This window comes from Lonchura striata, chromosome 14 (assembly GCF_050655825.1).
Source record: "Lonchura striata isolate lonStrDom1 chromosome 14, ASM5065582v1, whole genome shotgun sequence".
In the NCBI taxonomy this organism is placed as follows: Eukaryota; Metazoa; Chordata; class Aves; order Passeriformes; family Estrildidae; genus Lonchura; species Lonchura striata.
Window position 1 is genome coordinate 14833885 of NC_140716.1, and position 18273 is coordinate 14852157.

Sequence of the window (18273 nt, forward strand, 5' to 3'; positions counted from 1 at the left end):
CAAGGTCCCCCTGAGCCTCCTTTTCTCCAGGCTGAGCCCCTTCCCAGCTCCCTCAGCCCCTCCTGGTGCTCCTGACCCTCCCTGGCTCTGTTCCCTTCCCTGGACACGCTCCAGCCCCCCCAGTGTCTCTTGTCATGAGTGGCCCAATACCTGAGAGTGTCCCCCAGTTTCCAAGTCATGTGTCCTCTACTCAGGACCTTTAAAAACCCAGCCACCTTTGTTAAGCACTTGCAGTGTCTATAAGGCTCAGCAGCATGGTTCCATGAATACAGGGAATTCTCTGAAATTAGGACTCACATTGGGAATAGACCTGCTGCATCAATAAAATTCCTAGGAGAAATATCTTAGCAGATTTTATGTTTGCTGTGAAGGAAAAGAAAAAAAAAAAAAAAAACAGAAAACCAAACCTTAAAATAAATGCCAGAAAGCAAAAATCAAAAATTAGCCTCTTAAATAAATCACCAGAAATGCTGGGTAGAGGATGTATAAGCCTGGAAAAACAAACAGAACCCCTCTGCAGGGACTGATTAGTGAAACAGAGTGATTAGCAGGGCAATTAACCCTGTGTTCCCCAGAGGGAAGGGCTCCTGCACGGGGCTGGTATTTGGCACTGGCATGTGCAGCTCTCACACATGGCTCCTCTGGCACAGGAACCACGAGTCAGGGCTGTGCCATATCCCATGTGGAGCAGCCCAGCAGCCAAAAACCCCATCCTGACACTGGCTGTGCCCTCTGGAGGGCTTCCAGAAAGTGCTGTCCATGGATTCAGGGATGCTGGAGCTTGCAGGCTCCAAGGGATCAAAGCTGAACATCCACACAGCTGCACCTCAGAGTTCTCATTCTTTGCAGAAATGTTCCCAGGGCCACACCTGGGAGGAATGGTTGGAACAGATCTCATTGGTAACTTTTCAAAAGTGTTTTTAAGCTACTGACAGCATTTTGAATTTGCTTCCATTCATTAAAAATCACACCCTTGGGTGCCACATCCCAAGCCTTCTGCTCTGCAAGGGCAGACAAACAGCAAGTTAGCCAAGACCTTTGTGGTGAGATTTCTCCCAGCTTTCTCTGGTTTACAAAGAAAAAAAAGTGAACTTTTGGGAACCCTGGAGGTCACTGCTGAAGGTAGTTCTGGGACAGTCACTCAAGATCCCCATATCTCTATTTTCCCCAGCACCACAGTCATGGGGTGCTGCAGTACTCCCCTCTCCTTCAGGCTGGCTGTGATTCCAGGGGCTGGTCCCAAGGCAGCCCCTCCAGAGACACCTCCTGTGGCTTCTCCAGGCTTCCAGAGCCCCGAGGGGCTGAGCAGGAATCGGTGCCAATCCCTGCACCTTCACCCCCCTCCTGCTCTGTACAAAGGATGAACTTCTGTGCTGAACTCCAAAATACCCCTGGGTAACTTATGGGGGTCAGGAGGCACTTCCAAAGGGCAGCATCAGCCCCAAACAGCAGGATCCACTCTCAAATGAATGGATCCACCCTCAAACAGCAGGATCCACTCTCAAATGAATGGATCCACCCTCAAACAGCAGGATCCACTGTCAAATGAATAGATCTACCCCCAAACAGCAGGATCCACTCTCAAATGAATGGATCCACCCTCAAACAGCAGGATCTACCCCCAGACAGCAGGGTCCACTCTGCCTCTCCCCACCCTGCCAGAACCAGTGATCACAGAGCCTTTTCAAACCAGCTCTACAAAAAAATAAAAAAAAAAAAAAAAAAAAAATTAAAACCCAAACCAATGGAACAACAAAAAAATTAAAACCATTTTTGCCTGCATGATGGAAAATGCCTGTGGAAGGGAGGGGCAGCAAGGCGTGCCCGAGGGTGGGAGGAGGGAGGGCTCTGATCCTCAGGGAGATCAGGAGCTCACACCCTTTTTGTCTCTCAAGCTGTCGAACTTTTTTAAAATGAGCCTGACTTCACTGGTGCCTCCCAAGGACACTTCATGCCAAGACATCATTCAGTTTGAATAACACCCGAGGTTAATTACTCTTACAGCTCCATCAGCCCCTTCTGTCCCGGATAAATCACTGGATATTTATCTCCTGAGCCAGGGCTCAGGATTCCAGTACCTGCCCAGGTCCCTGCACTTCAGCTGCACTGCTGAAGCCTCGGCGCGGTGATGGGATTATTTCCCAGCCCTCGAGTCCCAGCTGAGCCACATTTCTCTGGCTTTGTGCCACGGGGAGGGACGTTCCCATCTCTATGGAACCCGGCTGTGATGTCAGAGATGGGCTGGGATAAAAGGAATCAGGTGTTGAGTGGAACAATGGGGGCTCTGCTCCTAGTCCTGAGCTTGTTAAAGCTTTCCTAAACCAGCTCTGTCAAGGACAGGCATTCAGATCCTGGGGATTTGGAGCCAGCCCCAGATTCCCCTTGCTGTGGTTGTTCAGCAGCAGGGCCCACTCTGGCTGCTCTCTGGACATCCAGGGCAATATTTCTGCACCAAAAACCACTGAGCACAGGAAAAGGGACATTGCAGGTGTGGGCACAAAAGCAGCCTGGCAGTTTGGTTGCCTGCCAAAGTGCAGCCAGAGCAGGAATCTGGGAGTGTGCCAAGGGAGCTCACAGGGCAGAGGGGGTGTTTGGAAGGGGTGAGGGAGCAGTGGGGACCCCACAGAGGGAAGTGACCCCATCCTGTCCACAGACAAGGGAAATCCATGTGGGATTTACCTTTCTTCTTCTGTCAGCATCTGGCTGCCTGGATGGCTCAGGGTAAAGCATCTGAATTTTCCCTGTCATAACTTGTTTTCACAGCCACATTTCCTGGCTGCAGGGTGGCAGAGGCAAGAATTTACAGCAGTAGATTCAAAGCAACTCCTGCAAGGGAGGCACGCTCTGCTTTTTATGCATGACAAACCAGATTTAGCTGCCTTAAGAGGTGATGCTGGTTCCACAGTGATTACTCCTCTATGGTTTAAGCATTTAAAAAACACTTTAAGATTGTCAGGATCTGTGTTGTGCACAGACTTAGCAGCTCACCTCAGTAGGCAGGGTTTGACTAAAGCACCCCTAAAACCGAGCTGCAGCAAGAAAAAATGAGAGTTTAGGCCAGGCTTTGTGCCTTTCTGCCTTGAAATGAGGCACTGCAATCAGAGCAGAAGCCAAGAGCTGAGGAACTTAGCGGGATGTTTTTCTCTCTGGTGAAACATTCTTACCAAGTGCTAATTGCAGCTAGCAGGGAGCGATGTTATCCCTATAGGAAGCTCATCCTGGGGAGCTTTGGAGGGGAAGGAGGTGTAGAAATTAAGGAAAAAAAAAAAAAGAGAGAGAGAGAGAAAAAAAAAAAAATGAACACATGGGGTGTAAAATCTCGGAGCTGTTGAAAACCAGTGAAGGGAAAACTGTTGCCAAGTACAATACCTGGCTATGGGGGCAGGGAGCAGGGAGTGCTTTCCAAAGCCTCAGGAGAGTTCTCAAGCCCGAGGCTCCCAGTGTGCACAGAGTCCCTTAAAAAGGCACTTCTGAACTTGGTACCTTGCCTTTCCATTTCTCTGGAATGCATTTTGAGGTCATGTCATGTGTGGCTTGAGGAGGACCAGAGCAAAGCCAGGACTGGTGAGGTGGTGAGGCAGTGCCTGCTGCTGCAGGCTCTATCTATCTATCTATCTATCTATCTATCTATCTATCTATATATATATATATATATATATATATATATATATATACCTCCAGGCAGTACAGCAAATCCTGGGACTGGGGGGAAACACCCAGATTATCTTAGTGGAGAAAAAGCCCCTTGTCCAGAGCCAAGTACCCACATTTATGTGCATTTCCCACTGCCCCAGCACCACCCTTATGCAACTGGACATGGCTTGTCCAGTTTGTATTTAAAGTTTGTTTGAAGGTTTGTATTTAAATAGTGCAAAGCCATTTACACAAAGCTTTGTAAAACCCAGGATTTAGCTGTGTAAAGAGGAGCAGCAGCAGATGCTGCTGGCACAGAGCTCAGACCTCCCCAGGGCTGGGTCATCTCCCTCCCTCCCAGCTGACATGGCAAACTAACCCTGCTGCCCTTTCTCTTTGCCCCCAGTGCCTGCTGGCAGAACCAGTCAGTCCTGGACACTGCAGAGCATCTCCTTTACCCCCAAAATGAGAACCAGGCAAGTAGAGAAGTTTGTGGTATGGATATGTGTTCTTTGTGCTCCTGTGATGTAGGAAACCTGGTAATAATGGTTGAAATTCCAAAGAAAATGAGAACTTTTGTGAGTCAGAGGTGGTGACATCCCCAAGCCTTGCTTAGGCTGAGAGCCCAGAACATGGGGAAGGTGGGACCAAAATCCTGTCAAACTGTCTCCCACATCACAGTGGTGACACAGTTCTGCATCAAAACATTTGGAGATATTGATAACGGTTCTGTATTTTCCATAGAGATTCTGTTACTTTTTTGTGAAAAATCAACACTGAGAAAAATATTACAGAATTGTGGAATGGTTTGGGTTGGAAAGGACCTTAAAGCCCATCCAGTGCCACCCCTGCCATGGCCAGGGACACTTTCCACTGTCCCAGGCTGCTCCAAGCCCTGTCCAGCCTGGCCTTGGGCACTGCCAGGGATCCAGGGGCAGCCACAGCTGCTCTGGGCACCCTGTGCCAGGGAAGAATTTCAAGTGTCTGTGATATTTGTCAAAAATAGTGACAAGAAATGTTCATTCAGCCTATGGCCAAGCTGGCACAGGTTCTGTGTTCTGAAAGTTGCATTTCAGAAGCTCAAATCCAAGTGGAAGAGGAGGAGTGAAGCTATTAGCCATTCCAGGGATGGTCTAGCTGAATATTTTCTCAGTAATTCAGCCCAAGAAAGGAAACACTGAGCTCCAGACATGTGGGCAGCTAATGGGAATAAACTGCATAAATGCATTCAAAATTCGGGCTGTAATCATCAAAGTTTAGTTCAAAACAAACGAGAGGTTTGGAGAGAGGAGGCAGAGCCTGAGGAGCTGGGATCAGGAGATGTGAAGTCCTGGTGGAGGTGCCCCTGCCCGTGCCAGGGGGGTGGAGTGGCATGAGCTTTCAGTTCCCTTCCAGCCCAAACCATTCTGTGGTTCTGCGATAAAAGACTTGTGGAGAGTGAGAAACGATAGCAAGTGGACAAACCTCTCCTCTGGATCCCCTTTTTTTCCCCAATAAAAGCCCAGCAGGAGAGTGAGATGCGTTTGTAACCTCATCTAACACATCAGAGCTGCTGCCTTCAAGCACCAGTGCTCTAAGGATTGAGCCTTAAAAGACACCGAGCCCTCTTTGAAGTGTGCATCCCTGCTTTTCCCGCACACAGAAGCAGCCCAGCTTCCCCGGAGTGCCCGAGCTGATCCAGCCTTTCCCGAGGGCACAGCGGGCAGTGCCCGGCTGCCCGCGCGGCTCCGCGGAGCTCTCGCAGCCCAGCCCCGGCTCCTGCCAGGGTGCCAGGCTGCTGCCAAGGAATGTGACAGGCCAGCAAGTCCAGGCTGTCTCCTGATTTGCTTTGAAAGGACATCACATCTCCGTGCCTGACAGAAAATCCCTTCTGCTTGCCGGCGCTGGGGGAACGAGCCTATCAGAGAGAGGCTTAGAGGGCTTTTTGTGCTTGAGAGGAGAAAAAGCAAATATGCCCAGCCCTTCTCCCTGCTCCTGGCAGCCTGGCATGTGCAGTCAAATCCCTCTGGAAGCAGAGAGCTCGGAGCTTCCAGCAGGAATGCGGTCCTGGGACAGCAGCACATCTCCCTGGGGGTACAAAGTGCACAGCAGCAGCTCCTGCTGCTTTTCCAATGGGCCCTTCCCTCCCAAGCTCAGGGTAGGCTCAGGAATCGCAGTGAGATCTGAGGAGCAAAAGGCACCGGGGAATCTGTTCCTCAAAGGATGGCCCCAGGAATGATGTTCGAGCCTCTGATCTCCTGCTAATGAGTTTGTGAAATGTCAGCCAGGCTTTGCAGGGCAAAGCTAATGAGCAACAACACAGATATCAGGCAAAGTTCAGGAGGGTTAAATGAACATGGATTTCAAATCCTCATGGTCTGAGCACAGCTGCAGCCTTTCCTGGTGGAGTCAAGCCGTGGAAGTGAATGGAACATCATCCTCACTCCCAGTGTGATTTGGGATTAGCAACAGGATGAGAAATCGGCTTTCCAAATGTGCAGTGCTGACATCTGTGCCTGCTTCTGCTGCATTCCTGGAGCACCTTCATCTGCCCTGGGTGAAACACCTGCCTGAGGAGCAGACAAATCCAGCCTTTGGGAGTTCCCTGTTCCCCCCAGTGCCCTGCAGGTGCACACCCAGCACAGCTGACATTTGGAAGTGACAGGGCCATGGTTTGGTGGTGCCACCATTACGGGCTGGTGACCTTCCACAGGGGTGTCCCAGATGTTCCTGCAGCTGGTCCATGCCCAGACTGGGATGTCTCCAGTGCTAAGGGAGTGGTCAGGGAGTGCTGTGCTCGGCTGGGCACTGGGATGTCCTGGGGCTGGACACTCCCCCTCAGCTGCAGCAGGGGCTGTGGCTGGCCTGGCACTGTGGGGACAGAGTGGCTGTCCCTCGGTGACATCACCGACCTGCCACCATCAGAGCAGTGCGGTGACACAGCTCTGTCCCTCAGAGAGAGCCCACGGGGAGCAGCCCAGCCTCCCCTGGCAGCACTGATCTCTCCCTCAGCCTGGAACTGGAGCAGCACAGGGAAAACACCTCCCAGATCCCGTCCCTCAGCAGCAGGCAGAGGGCTGCAGGCCCATGAAGGAGACTAAAAAGCTGTCAGGAGAGGCAGGGCTGGCAGGAGGGCCCGAGGGCTGTGTGGGAGGGGTGGCAGCACAGCATCCCCAGTGCTCTGGGGCCGGGTGCCCATGAGCACAGCCAGGACTGCAGCCCCTGGCACCACCTTGGCCTCTCCAGCTCACAAACAGCCGTGCCAGGGGCTGGGTTTGGGAAGGACAGGCAGAGCAGCCAGGGAGAGAGGGGATTTCCCACTCAGCACCTTGCTTCTCTTCAGCTCCTTGCACACATAACTCCTGAGCATCACAAGGAGCAGGGCTTCCCTGCTGTGGGACACTCACAGCCACTTCTGTGCTGGGATTAATCCAGCCCAGAAACAGCCTCTGCACGAGAAACCCTAACCCTGCCTCTGGAAAAAAGTTTCTTTGCCACACACAGAACTCACAGCTCTCCTCCAAACCTTTCCTTGGTTTCTCCCCAGGCCCAGGAGCTGCTCTGCTGCTTTTTTGACTCCCTGACATCGGAGAGCACCCACCGAATTGAATGCCAGGATTGCTAGCAGAGATGGGCGAGGCCCCCAGGCAGCCTTGGATGCCTCTGTGGAGATGGACACACGGGCACAATGAGCTCTAACAGCACTGTTTGTTTGGAATTAAAACACAGAGTCTGAGGTGTGGCATTAGCATGGGTCAGAGAAATGAGAGTGGTGGAGGAAGGCTCAGTGCCCCAAAACAAACCCCTGTGAACTGTGGCCGTGCTTCCCAGTGGAGTCCATCCAGAGACAATCTGCTTGTGGGCATGGAGCAAGGCTGGGAGCTCTCCTCTGGCTGGGAAAACCTCAGGGAGCAAACACAGGGGCAAGGAAGGTGTTCACTGCTGTGTCTCTCAGGTGCCTCCACCTCTCCCAGGCCTCAGAGACTCCATGGAGAGACTCTGCTTGCTGCTGCTCCTGTGAGCCAAAGACAAACCCCCAGAGATGAAATGGAAATAGTCAGAGGGGAAGCTGCATCCCTGGAGGTTCAGTACAGCAGGCTGAGCTGGACAGTTCAATGCTCACCTGCCCCTGCTCCAGCAGCCCTGTGCCAGCCCACATCCTGCTCCCTGCCATGGGCACACGGCCCTGCCTCCTCTTCCTCCTCCTGCAGCAGCTGCTGCTCCTGTCATCCCTTCCAGCTGCCCAGAGGAAAGGAAGCTGCTGCAGAGTGTCCTCAGCCTTCCTGGGACACTCTGGGGTCTTTTTCCTTTAGGAAAGGAAGCCTCCTGTTCCCACCTGCCCTGCTAAGGCAAAGATTTACACTCTGCCCTGGTGTGGCCTCACCTCAGATCTGGGGCAGTTGTGGGTGCCACAATACCAGAAGGATCCCAAGCTGTTGGAGAGTGCCCAAAGGAGGGACGTGGGCATGGGGAAGGGTCTGAGGAGCAGCTGAGGGCACCTGGATTGTTCAGCTGGGGAAGGAGACTGAGGGCAGAGCTCAGGGGGGGCTGCAGCTCCTCCTGAGGGGCAGCTCCAATCTCTGGGACAGGGACAGGAATGGCTGGAGCTGGGCCAGGGCAGGGTCAGGCTGGATTTTAGGAAAAGGTTCATCCCCCAGAGGGTGCTGGGCACTGCCCAGGCTCCCGAGGGAATGGGCACAGCCCCGAGGCTGCCAGAGCTCCAGGAGGGTTTGGACAATGCTCAGGCACAGGGTGGGATTGTTGGGGTGTCTGTGCAGGGCCAGGGGCTGGATCCACGATCCCTTTGGGTGCCTTCCAGCTCAGGACATTCTGTCATTCTGTGCCTGCTGCTAGTTCCAGCCATGGCAGAGGTGGCAGGGACAGCCCCTGTGAGTGTCCCAGAGGTGAGGGCAGAGCAGCGTGGCCAGCCCAGCTCTGGCTGCTGTGGGCACATGAGCCTGGGGTGAGCCCTCCTCCTCCCAGCTCCCACCAACTGTGGCAAGGTGACACCTCTGACATCTGTCCCTTTGCAGATGAGACAAAAGTGCCCAGGAAGTCTCAGAGCTGTCAGAGGTGTGGCCCTGCAAGCTCTGCTTCCTGAGCAGGTACCAGTCCTAACACAGCCCTGCCCTCCTCTAACCCTGGACCAGCCAGAAGGGATTGTCACAGCCAGCCAGGTGTGAGGGGGACACAGGGACCTGGCCTGACCTCACACGGCATTTCAGTGTCACAAGCACAGAAACCCAGCCTGGTTTGTGTTGGAAGAAACCTTCAAACCCATCCAGTCCCACGCCCTGCTGTGGGCAGGGACACCTTCCACTATCCCAGGCTGCTCCCAAGCCCTGTCCAACCCTGGAAGTTTCTTCCAATCTTTGCTCCCCAGCACCGTTCTGCCTGCACGGGCTCTTTGGGCTTTGTGGTAGGACAAAACATCTCCAGAAAGGAGCTGGGGAGGGAAGGAGGCAGCTGCCCTGGTCCCTGGGGAGGATGAGGTCCTTGGAGTCACCGTGCTGGAGGAGCCTGCTCTGCTCCTGCAGCTAAGTAGGCCATTTCCTGCACTCCAGGCACATTTCTGTCATGCTTGTAAGCCCTGTACCGCTTTGAAACAAATGGAAATTAAAAGGATCCACCCCCAGCACTCGGGGAATTTATCTGGAAAAGGAATGGAATAAAGGCAGCAGCTGAGGGAGCAGCCCTGTGGAGCTGCACGTGAGGAAGGGGCACACGGGGCCAGCAGCAGCCCTGACCTGGCCAGCCTGGTGCCACAAGGGCCACAGAGCCCTGTCCCCTCACCTGGGCCTCAGACCTGGGGGACTGCAGCTGGGCATGATGAGGGGATGCTCTGGGGAGTGCCAGCAGTCAGCCTGGGGAGGTGACATCCCTGTGGGACACCCCCAGCCCATCTGGGCTCGGCAGGATCACTCCCAGGAGCTGAGACCAATTAATTCATTAATTCATAGAATTAATTAATAAAATCAGAGAATTATGAATGGTTTGGGTGTGAAGGGATGTTAAAGTCCATCCCATCCTCCACCAGCCATGGCAGGGACACCTCCCACTGTCCCAGGCTGCTCCAGCCTGGCCTTGGGCACTGCCAGGGATCCAGGGGCTGTGCCAGGGCCTGCCCACCCTCTGAGTAAAGATAATTTCAGAGTGGAACAAACCAGGGCCTGGCACAAAGCAGGTCCCATTTCCCATCCCCTTCCAGACATCCCTGCTGAGGCTTGAGCTCTGTGAGCCTCCATCCACCCGTAAGCAAACCCTGTGCCTCAGTTTCCCACCTGGGAAATGGAGGTGGCAGCTCTGCCACATCCCCCAGGAACAGCAACAACGGCCCAAAAATGGGGCAGCACCCAGATAGCTCCGAGCAAGGAACTGCTGCAGTGCTTTGGATTCCTATTTTAAAGCCCAGCTAATTAATCTCAGCGTAACAAACTCACAGATCAGGGGAAAGCATCATCCTCTGGTATTTCCAAAATGCCAGCATGCCAGAAATAACCCTGCCAGCCTTTTCTCCTAGAGAATACCCCACTTGTCTCTGGGGAAGTGACAACCAGGAGCTCCACGAGGACCAGGAATCAATCCCTCCATCAATGGGAGCTGCAGCTCTTGCACCGTTTTTCCCTGGAAACTGCCACAAGGCAGCCAGGATTAGCTAATCAGAGCTGAGGAGCAAATTAATGATTGAAAGAACTAGGAGAAAGGCAGATTTGATCCGAGATTGCCAGCTTTGCAGCTGGCTCCTACTTGCAAACAATTCATTTAGATTATGAAAGCAAGAAATGGAGTACAAAACCCCCTAGATTGTTTGCTTCCTGGAGAAAGAAAAGAAAAGAAATGGAATTTAGATTAAAAATTATGCAGAATAGTATTAAATCCCCACCCTCTTGTGCCTCCCCTCTTGCTGGAAAACCAGAGCTAATCAGAATTTTGCATTGTTCTGCTGCCAGTGTCAGAGCTGCCTCAATGGAGGAGAGATAAAATACAGGAGGTGGCATTTGCTGTTAACTCCTTAGGGTCCTGCCGTGACAAAAATAGGAACACAGTGCCTGGTGCTGAAATCCCACTCTCCCAGCTCCCTTTAGGGCAGGTGCTGGGGGCAGAGCAGCTCCTGCTGTGCCCTGGGCTGGGGACATGGTGTTCACTGACTCGCTGGGAGCTCTCAGGTGGGCCCTTTGTCCCTCCTCGGGAAGGATTGGTGTCCCAGGGATGTGCAGCTGCTGGATGCTCTCCCCAGAGTCACAGGCAGAGCCTCACTCCTCTGCAGCTTCGTAGCTCCTCTGTGCTGAGGCCAGATCAGCACCCTGGCAACTCCTGCCTGGCTGTCCCCAGCAGCAGGGGGACACTGACACCCCAAGAGGTGATCCAGGGCACAGGATCACTGCCCTTGGCAGCCTGAGCAGGGCAGGGCTGAGCTGGCACGAGCTGCAGGAGCAGCTCAGCCCCACGGGCACTGCCCGGCCGTGCCCATCTCTGGGGGGCTGTGACCAGCGCCCAGCCACTGCTGGGGGAGCTGGGTGCCAGCTCTGCTCACCCTCTGCAGCCACATCGACTGCTCAGCCCGCTCAGCCTGGCCAAACTGACTCTTGCACCCCAAAAATGTTCCTGCTTCAGCCCCGTGCACATCAGCCCTGCTGAGCCCTGGCAATGTCCCATGGCACCTCCCAGAGCCACCAAGCTGGGAATTACTGCACAGCCAGCAGGATTTGCTGCCCTCCCAGCAAACTTGGGAATGGGCACTTGGGTTTCATCTCCTGAGGTCCATGGCTCAGGAAGCAGGAGGAGCTGATGGACCTGCTGGAGCTGTCCTTGGATCATCCAGACTCAATAATCCTGTGCCACACTCCTCCCATGCCCACAAATTCTGCCCTGCTCTGGCTGACAGAGCCAAAAGCACCTCTCTTGGCCACGAGACACTGCTGATCTCCAGGGAGAGCTCAGAGCCCTGCCAGGGCCTAAAGGGGCTCCAGGAGAGCTGCAGAGGGACTGGGGACAAGGGATGGAGGGACAGGACACAGGGAATGGCTCCCACTGCCAGAGGGCAGAGATGGATGGGATATTGGGAAGGAATTGTTCCCTGGCAGGGTGGGCAGTCCCTGGCACAGGGTGCCCAGAGCAGCTGTGGCTGCCCCTGGATCCCTGGCAGTGCCCAAGGCCAGGCTGGACACTGGGGCCTTGGAGCAGCCTGGGACAGTGGGAGGTGTCCCTGCCATGGCAGGGGTTTGGCTGATGTTTAAGGTCCCTTCATGCCCAACCCATGCCTCATCCCATGGCTGTGACCTCCCAGGGGTGGTGGCTGGTCCTTGCCTCACCCCTGTCTCCCTGGGCTGGGGTCAGGACCGGGGCTCCAGTCCCAGTTCTGTCCCGTGGGAAGGCAGTGGCCCTTCTCCAATCCTCTCCAGGCCCGTGGCAGCAGGAGCTGGGCGTCGCTGGTGCTTGGCACTGCCCTGGCAGGGCTGGAGGAGCACAAAGGGCGCTTGGTGTGCTGAGGCAGCGGGAGCTGAGGGAAGCTCAGCCACAGCAGGCACAGGAGCTCGCTGCGGGCTCCGGCTGGGCCACGCAGGACACCTGGGCTGGCACTGCCCTGTCTGGGCCCTCCTGGCACGCCCGTGGCCATGGCCCGGCAGCAACACCACTGCTTGTCCCCAAAAGTGACCCCTTCGATGCAGTAAACCAAGGCAGAAGCTCTGCCAGGAGAGTTTCACACAGTGTGTGGTCAACTGGGCCTACAAAAACTCCTGGGGAGCTCAGCTGAGGGGCTGTAGGGTCCATCCATCCATCATCCATCCATCCATCCATCCATCCATCCATCCATCCATCCATCCATCCATCCATCCATCCATCATCCATCCATCCCTCATCCATCCATCCATCCATCCATCATCCATCCATCCATCCATCACCGATCCATCCATCATCCATCCATCCACCATGCATCCATCATCCATCATCCATCCATCCATCCACCATGCATCCATCATCCATCCATCCATCCACCATGCATCCATCATCCATCCATCATCCATCATCCATCCATCCATCCATCCATCATCCATCCATCAATCCCTCATCCATCCATCCATCCATTAATCCATCATCCATCCATCCATCCATCCATCCATCCATCCATCCATCCATCCACCCACCCCTGTGGGGATATTTAAGCCTCAGCTGGGGGCTCTGCTGAGCCCTGTCCTGAGGCTGTGCTTGGCTGCTCTGCCAGGTGAACCTGAATCTGACCCCTGGAGTCTCTTCCCTGCACACCTGTGGGATGTTGGCCCTTTTCTGGCCATCAGGAGCCTCCTGACATCTTTGTGAGCTTTCAGAGATGATTTTGAAGATGAAAACGTGTGTCCAGCAAGGTGACCGAGATGCTGCAGGTGCTGAGGAACCCCAGGTGTCTCCAATGGGTCTGTTTGGGATGGGTTTGCCCAAGAAAGTGGTGAGGAGCCTGGAGCATCTCCCTGTGAGGAAAGGCTGAGGGAGCTGGGGCTGCTCAGCTAAGAGGAGCCCCAGCTGAGAGGAGCCCCCAGCCCTGGTGTCCCTGTCTGTCCCTGTGTGCAGGGAGGGGCCAGGCAGAGCCAGGCTCTGCTCCAGGGCCCAGCAATGGGCAGGAACTGATCCCAGGAGTTCTGTTTGGACATGGAATCATTAGGGATGGAAAAGACCTCCAAGATCAGTGAGGCCAAGCTCTAACCATTCCCACTAAAGGTTCCCACTAAACCATCAACACGAGGAAGAACTTCCAGTGACCCAGCACTGGCCCAGGCTGCCCAGAGGGACTCTTGAGGCTCCTTCCCTGGAGATATTCAAGAGCCATTTGTCCACAATCCTGAGCAACACGCTCTGGGGGACCCTGCTGGAGCAGGGTGGAACCAGATGAGCTCCAGTGGTCTCTTCCAAGCAGAACTATTCTGGGATTCTGTGATCTGCCTGCTGTGATGTCCCAGCTAACCTGCCTGGCACGGACACCTGGGAGGCTTCAGGTGACAGAGGGAAGGAGGGAGCAGAGCAGGGAGGTGGGGTAGGATGTCCCTGCTCCTCTGCCTCAGCTGGCCGCTGTCCCTGCGCTGGCAGCCACTGCCTGCAGGCTGGAGGGTGCTCTTGGCTTGTGCCTCACGGGGGCTCGTGGGGCTCCGGAGCCACAGCTGCAACCCCAGCTCCGAGTGGTGACCCTGGGTGTGGGGCTCCTCCTCTGCAGAGCTCTGGCAGGAGATCCTGAGCTGCTGGTGGCTGATTCCCTCTCACAGCAGACTGGCCAGTGAGTGTCCCCCGAGGGCTGTGGAGCAGCAGGAACGAGTGGCTCCCAGGACCGGTGGGAAAGCTGGGCAGTGACTCGGAGCCTCGTCCTGCAGGGAGCTCACTGTGACACCAATGGGACTGTTGGGCTGGTCCCCAGGCCTGTCCCCAGGATCCAGCCTCCTTGGGAAGCCAGGATGCTGTCCAGCTCCTGACAGAGAATCCTGGGCTGCTTCAACCCTGCTGCCAGCCCAAGTGCCCTGGGGCCCTCCAGAGCTGCTCCTTTCCCCACATGGAAGTGATTGAGGTGCTATAGAGCAAAATAAAGACCTCTGAGAAGATCCTGACCACTAAACCACCACAGTCCATCCATCCTGAGCTCCCACACAGCCACAGCCATGGCCAGCACAGCTGGCAGCCTCCAAAAATTGGAGTCCCCCTGGCCCTGAAGCCAAGGCAGGTGTGTGGGCAGCCTGGGGCAGCCAGCCAGCCCTGGCACACGTGGTTATCCCGGCCAGCCTTGTGGGGCTGACGTGACCCAGGAGCTCTGCAGGGCCAGCCACGCTCACGGGGTGCAGGGGGACTTTGCAACTACAGCTTGGGCCTTGGGAAAGGCTCCTGGCACTGCTCCTCAAGCCAGGCCTGGCCCTCGGGTGCCTGCAGAGGTGCCACAAACCGGGCAAGGCCAGCAGAGGCTGAGGGAGCTGGAGCTTCCTCAGGCTGGAGGGGATGGAGGGAATCAAAATCCCTGCCTGGGATTATCGGGTCTGGGAGGTGCTGATGGGCTCCTGGCCGGGAGGGTGGGGGAGCCCCAGGAGAGGGACCCCAGGCCAGCTGCAGGGTTTGCCCACTCCAAATAGACCCCAGTTACCAGCCCGTTTTGTGACTGGGGATAGCTCCACTGCAGGGCACTGCTGGTCTTCCCTTGTAAACTGGCCTTGCTTCACTGTGGCTCCAGCCCCGGGGGCACTCAGGTGTCCCAAATTCCTCTGCCTGCCTTCCTGCCGGGGCTGCGGTGGGGGAAACTCTTGTAAATCCTCGTGTGCTGAAGCAGTGGGAGGGGTGAGGTCGCGCCCCAGGCTCACCTGCAGCCTTTCCCCTAAAATTCCCTTCCCCTGCGGCGTCTTCAAGGCTACAAGGTGATTAACATCCCCTTTCAGCACGTTCCAGCCGCGTTCTGGATGCCTTTAAGCCCCCGGGGTGTTACACATGGCTTACAAGTTGGGCTCCATTAGCACTCGATTCGCTGTTTATTAAAACCTCGATTAATCTTGTATTAATGCTCTTCAAATGCGACTTTTGTGGAGGTGCAGCAGCCTCTGAGACGAGGAGCTAAGCCTCTCCCCAGCCCTGTGCCACTGCTGTCAGTGAGGAATTAGCTCGGGATGTCTCCGGGCTCAGAGCTGAGGGGCTGGGAGGCTGCAATGATCAGGATGCCTGTGAGGATGTTCCGATTAATGGGGTAACACCAGCCCAGAGACACCCCTGGCTCTGCTGCCCCCAAATCTGGGGCAACTGGGGGAGCAGGGTCCCTGATCTGGGAGCCCATTGTGTCCCCCCAGAGAATTCAGGAGGGTGTGGGGGCAGCCTGGGGGAATGGATGCTCTGCTCGCCAGGACCCCACAAATCCAGAGCAGGTGGAAGGGTTTGGAATGGGAAGATCCACATCTGAAAAGCAGAAATCTCTCCTGCCCGTGCCCTGGCAGCCGCGTGGCTCTGGGAGGGCTGTGCAGGAAGGAGGAGCGAGCCCCAGCTCTCAGAGCCAGCAGGAATTGCACCTCGTGCTCCTCCGTGGGTTTGCGATGCTGCCTGTGCCAGATGCAGAGCCACGGCGGGGCGAGGCGCTGATGGGATGGAGGAGATTTCCCAGCCCTGCCAAGCCGGGATGCTGCAGTCGTCATGGCAACGTGGGAGCCTGCGAGCTGGAGCCCGCAGCCCACCCCTTCGGGGGTGCTCTGAGCCCTGGCACCTCCCTGCACCCCAAACCTGCCACCAACCCCCTCCTCCCAAAGCTGACACCCCCACCCATCCTTCAGCCAAAAACCCTGCCGCAAACGCTGCCTGTTCCATGGGGAAAACACCTTTGGGTGGGAAAACGCGCCCGAAGCCGCTGTGGGCAGCGCAGGGCCGGGCGGGAGATGCCGGCGGAGATTCCCGCGGCACTTCCCCGCTTCCCTGGGCCCCAGGCCGGCATTCCCGGCGGGCTGGGGCTGCAGCGAGGGCAGCCAGCACCCGGCAGCGCCCGGCCCTCAGCGGCTCCCTGTGGGATGCTCGCCCTGGGATGGGGCTGGAGGCGCAGCCAGCTCCTCTGCCTCCTCCCAAAGGTGGCTGGGTCGTCACGCAAGGTCACCTCTCCCTCCCAGCCTGCTGAGCCGCGCCGGGCAGCACAGGCTGCGCGTTCCCCCACCTCGGCACAGGCTTTGCCGGGTGTCTCCGGCAGCTCATTCCCGCTGCCAGCCCCTGACTGACACGTGTCCATCATCCCTGGCAGCCGGAACCGCGGACAGCAGCGGGTCCCCGCGGGAAGGACAGGCGGGGACGAGCCCGAGCCGAGTCCCCTCGGTGGGCAGTCTGCATCGGGATGCCCCGTGGCAGCTCCCGTGCTGCCGCATTCCCGCATCCCGCCCGGTTCCGCCGGGGCGCCGGGTGGCACATGAGTCACTCTTCCTCCCCACGCCCGTTCCAGCGCGGGGCCGCCGCTATTTTTGGAAGTTCTTGACAGCGGATCAGCCCCGAGAAGCGCAGTTCGTGGCTGCTCCCCAGGCCGGGCCGGCATCCCCCGTGTCCCCGAGCCGGGCTGGGGAAGCCCCGGCAGCCCGGACCCTGCGCTCCCCGCCCTGTTCGGGGTGCGTGGGAACTCCCTCCTCATCCCACGGCCGCTCCTGAGTCAGCAGCGAGCTGCAGCACCATCCTAGCGGCAAAATATTACCTTTTAAAGGCCTTGTTTGCGATTGGGGTGGGACTTCGTGCGATGCCAGCTTGGCGTTGATCGTTGTGCTCCCAACGAGCCGATCATCCCCGGTTATTTTTACTCCCAACCCCCAATGTTTTAGCTGGGGCTGCAGTGCCTCACAAAGTGTCTGTGAGGAAAACCGGGCATAATGCAGCTCCTGAATCGTGGGGTGGATGAAATCCGAGACGGGATCAGCAGCTGAGTGTCACAGCCGGGCCTTCCTGGCCTTTCCAGCTGGAAAGGATCTGGTTTTACAGGATGCTGCACCCACAACCCACACCATTCCACACCTGCCACCCCATCCCCTTCCCTCCGCTCCTCCGGGACCTGCCCAAATCGAGGATTATTTCCCTTCAGAGCAGCGATTGTGTCGCTCATCCCTGGCCCGGGCAGTGCCCAAGGTCAGCGCCGTGCCCCGGAATGTCCGGCCGCCTTCGCGGCCACGCCGGGAGCAAAGCGGAGCGGGGCCGGGGAGGTTGCGGCTCTGCCGGACAGGAGACACCTTTGCCGTGCTTGGCAAACTTCAGCTCTGGCTTTTTTTGTGGCTGAAGCTTTTGCTCGGAGACAAGCAGCTCCTGCCCCGGCGGCGCTGCCGGGCTCGCAGCACCCCGACCTTGCCGGGATAAAATTAGCCCGGTTTCCCTTTGGATTAAAGGCAGCTCCGCTGGAGCCGCGGGAGCGCTTCGGCTCCGAGACGTCAAATGGCAGCGAGCCCTTTTTTGTCTGGAGAGGGGAGGGTCCTGCCAGCCAGCGCCTGGTGACAATGACATTGATTTCCTAGACCTCTCGGCGTGGCCAAATCTGTATTTTTAGCCGAGGAAGGGAAAAATACGAATCACGTGTCCGAACAACGCTTTCCGTGCCCTGGAGGGAGGGCAGGAGCCGGGAGCCGGCGCTGCTGGAGCAGGGCGTGGGCAGGACTCGCTGCCCGGTCCCGGAGCGGGGCTGGGGATGCGCCGAGGGCCGCTGCTGCTGTGCCCGGCCTCCATCCCGCTGTGCCCGGCCTCCATCCCGCACTGCCCGGGCTCCATCCCGCACTGCCCGGCCTCCATCCCGCACTGCCCGGGCTCCATCCCGCACTGCCCGGCCTCCATCCCGCACTGCCCGGCCTCCATCCCGCACTGCCCGGCCTCCATCCCGCACTGCCCGGGCTCCATCCCGCACTGCCCGGCCTCCATCCCGCACTGCCCGGCCTCCATCCCGCACTGCCCGGGCTCCATCCCGCACTGCCCGGCCTCCATCCCGCACTGCCCCGGCCTCCATCCCGCACTGCCCGGCCTCCATCCCGCACTGCCCCGGCCGTGCCCCGCACAGCTCTGGCCTCCTGCAGCGCTCCCAAAGCATCCCGTGCATCCCCTCCGCATCCCCTGTGCCCCTTCATCTTCCGGGGCAGGCGCTGCCTTCATCTCTGCTTCCCTGCCACCGCCACTCCTCCTCCTCGCTCTCCCCCACCCTGTTCTCATTTCCCC

At 57.0% G+C, this 18273-nt stretch overlaps 1 protein-coding gene across 8 annotated transcripts in view; it reads left to right on the forward strand.

Annotated features, from left to right (window-relative positions):
* DNAAF8 (dynein axonemal assembly factor 8) overlaps nt 1-7348 on the forward strand; it is a 91155-nt gene extending 83807 nt beyond the window's left edge. For 4 of the 8 annotated variants that reach the window (XM_085592490.1, XM_085592492.1, XM_085592495.1 and 1 more), the window contains one exon: nt 4040-4364. In XM_085592490.1, coding sequence (XP_085448616.1) covers nt 4040-4229 — 190 coding nt within the window. In that variant the 3' untranslated portion in view covers nt 4230-4364. Of the gene's footprint in view, nt 1-4039; nt 4366-7159 lie in introns of those variants that run through there. The other 4 variants (XM_085592494.1, XM_085592496.1, XM_085592497.1 and 1 more) reach the window with 2 other exon arrangements.
* The last annotated feature ends 10925 nt before the right edge of the window (nt 7349-18273 follow it).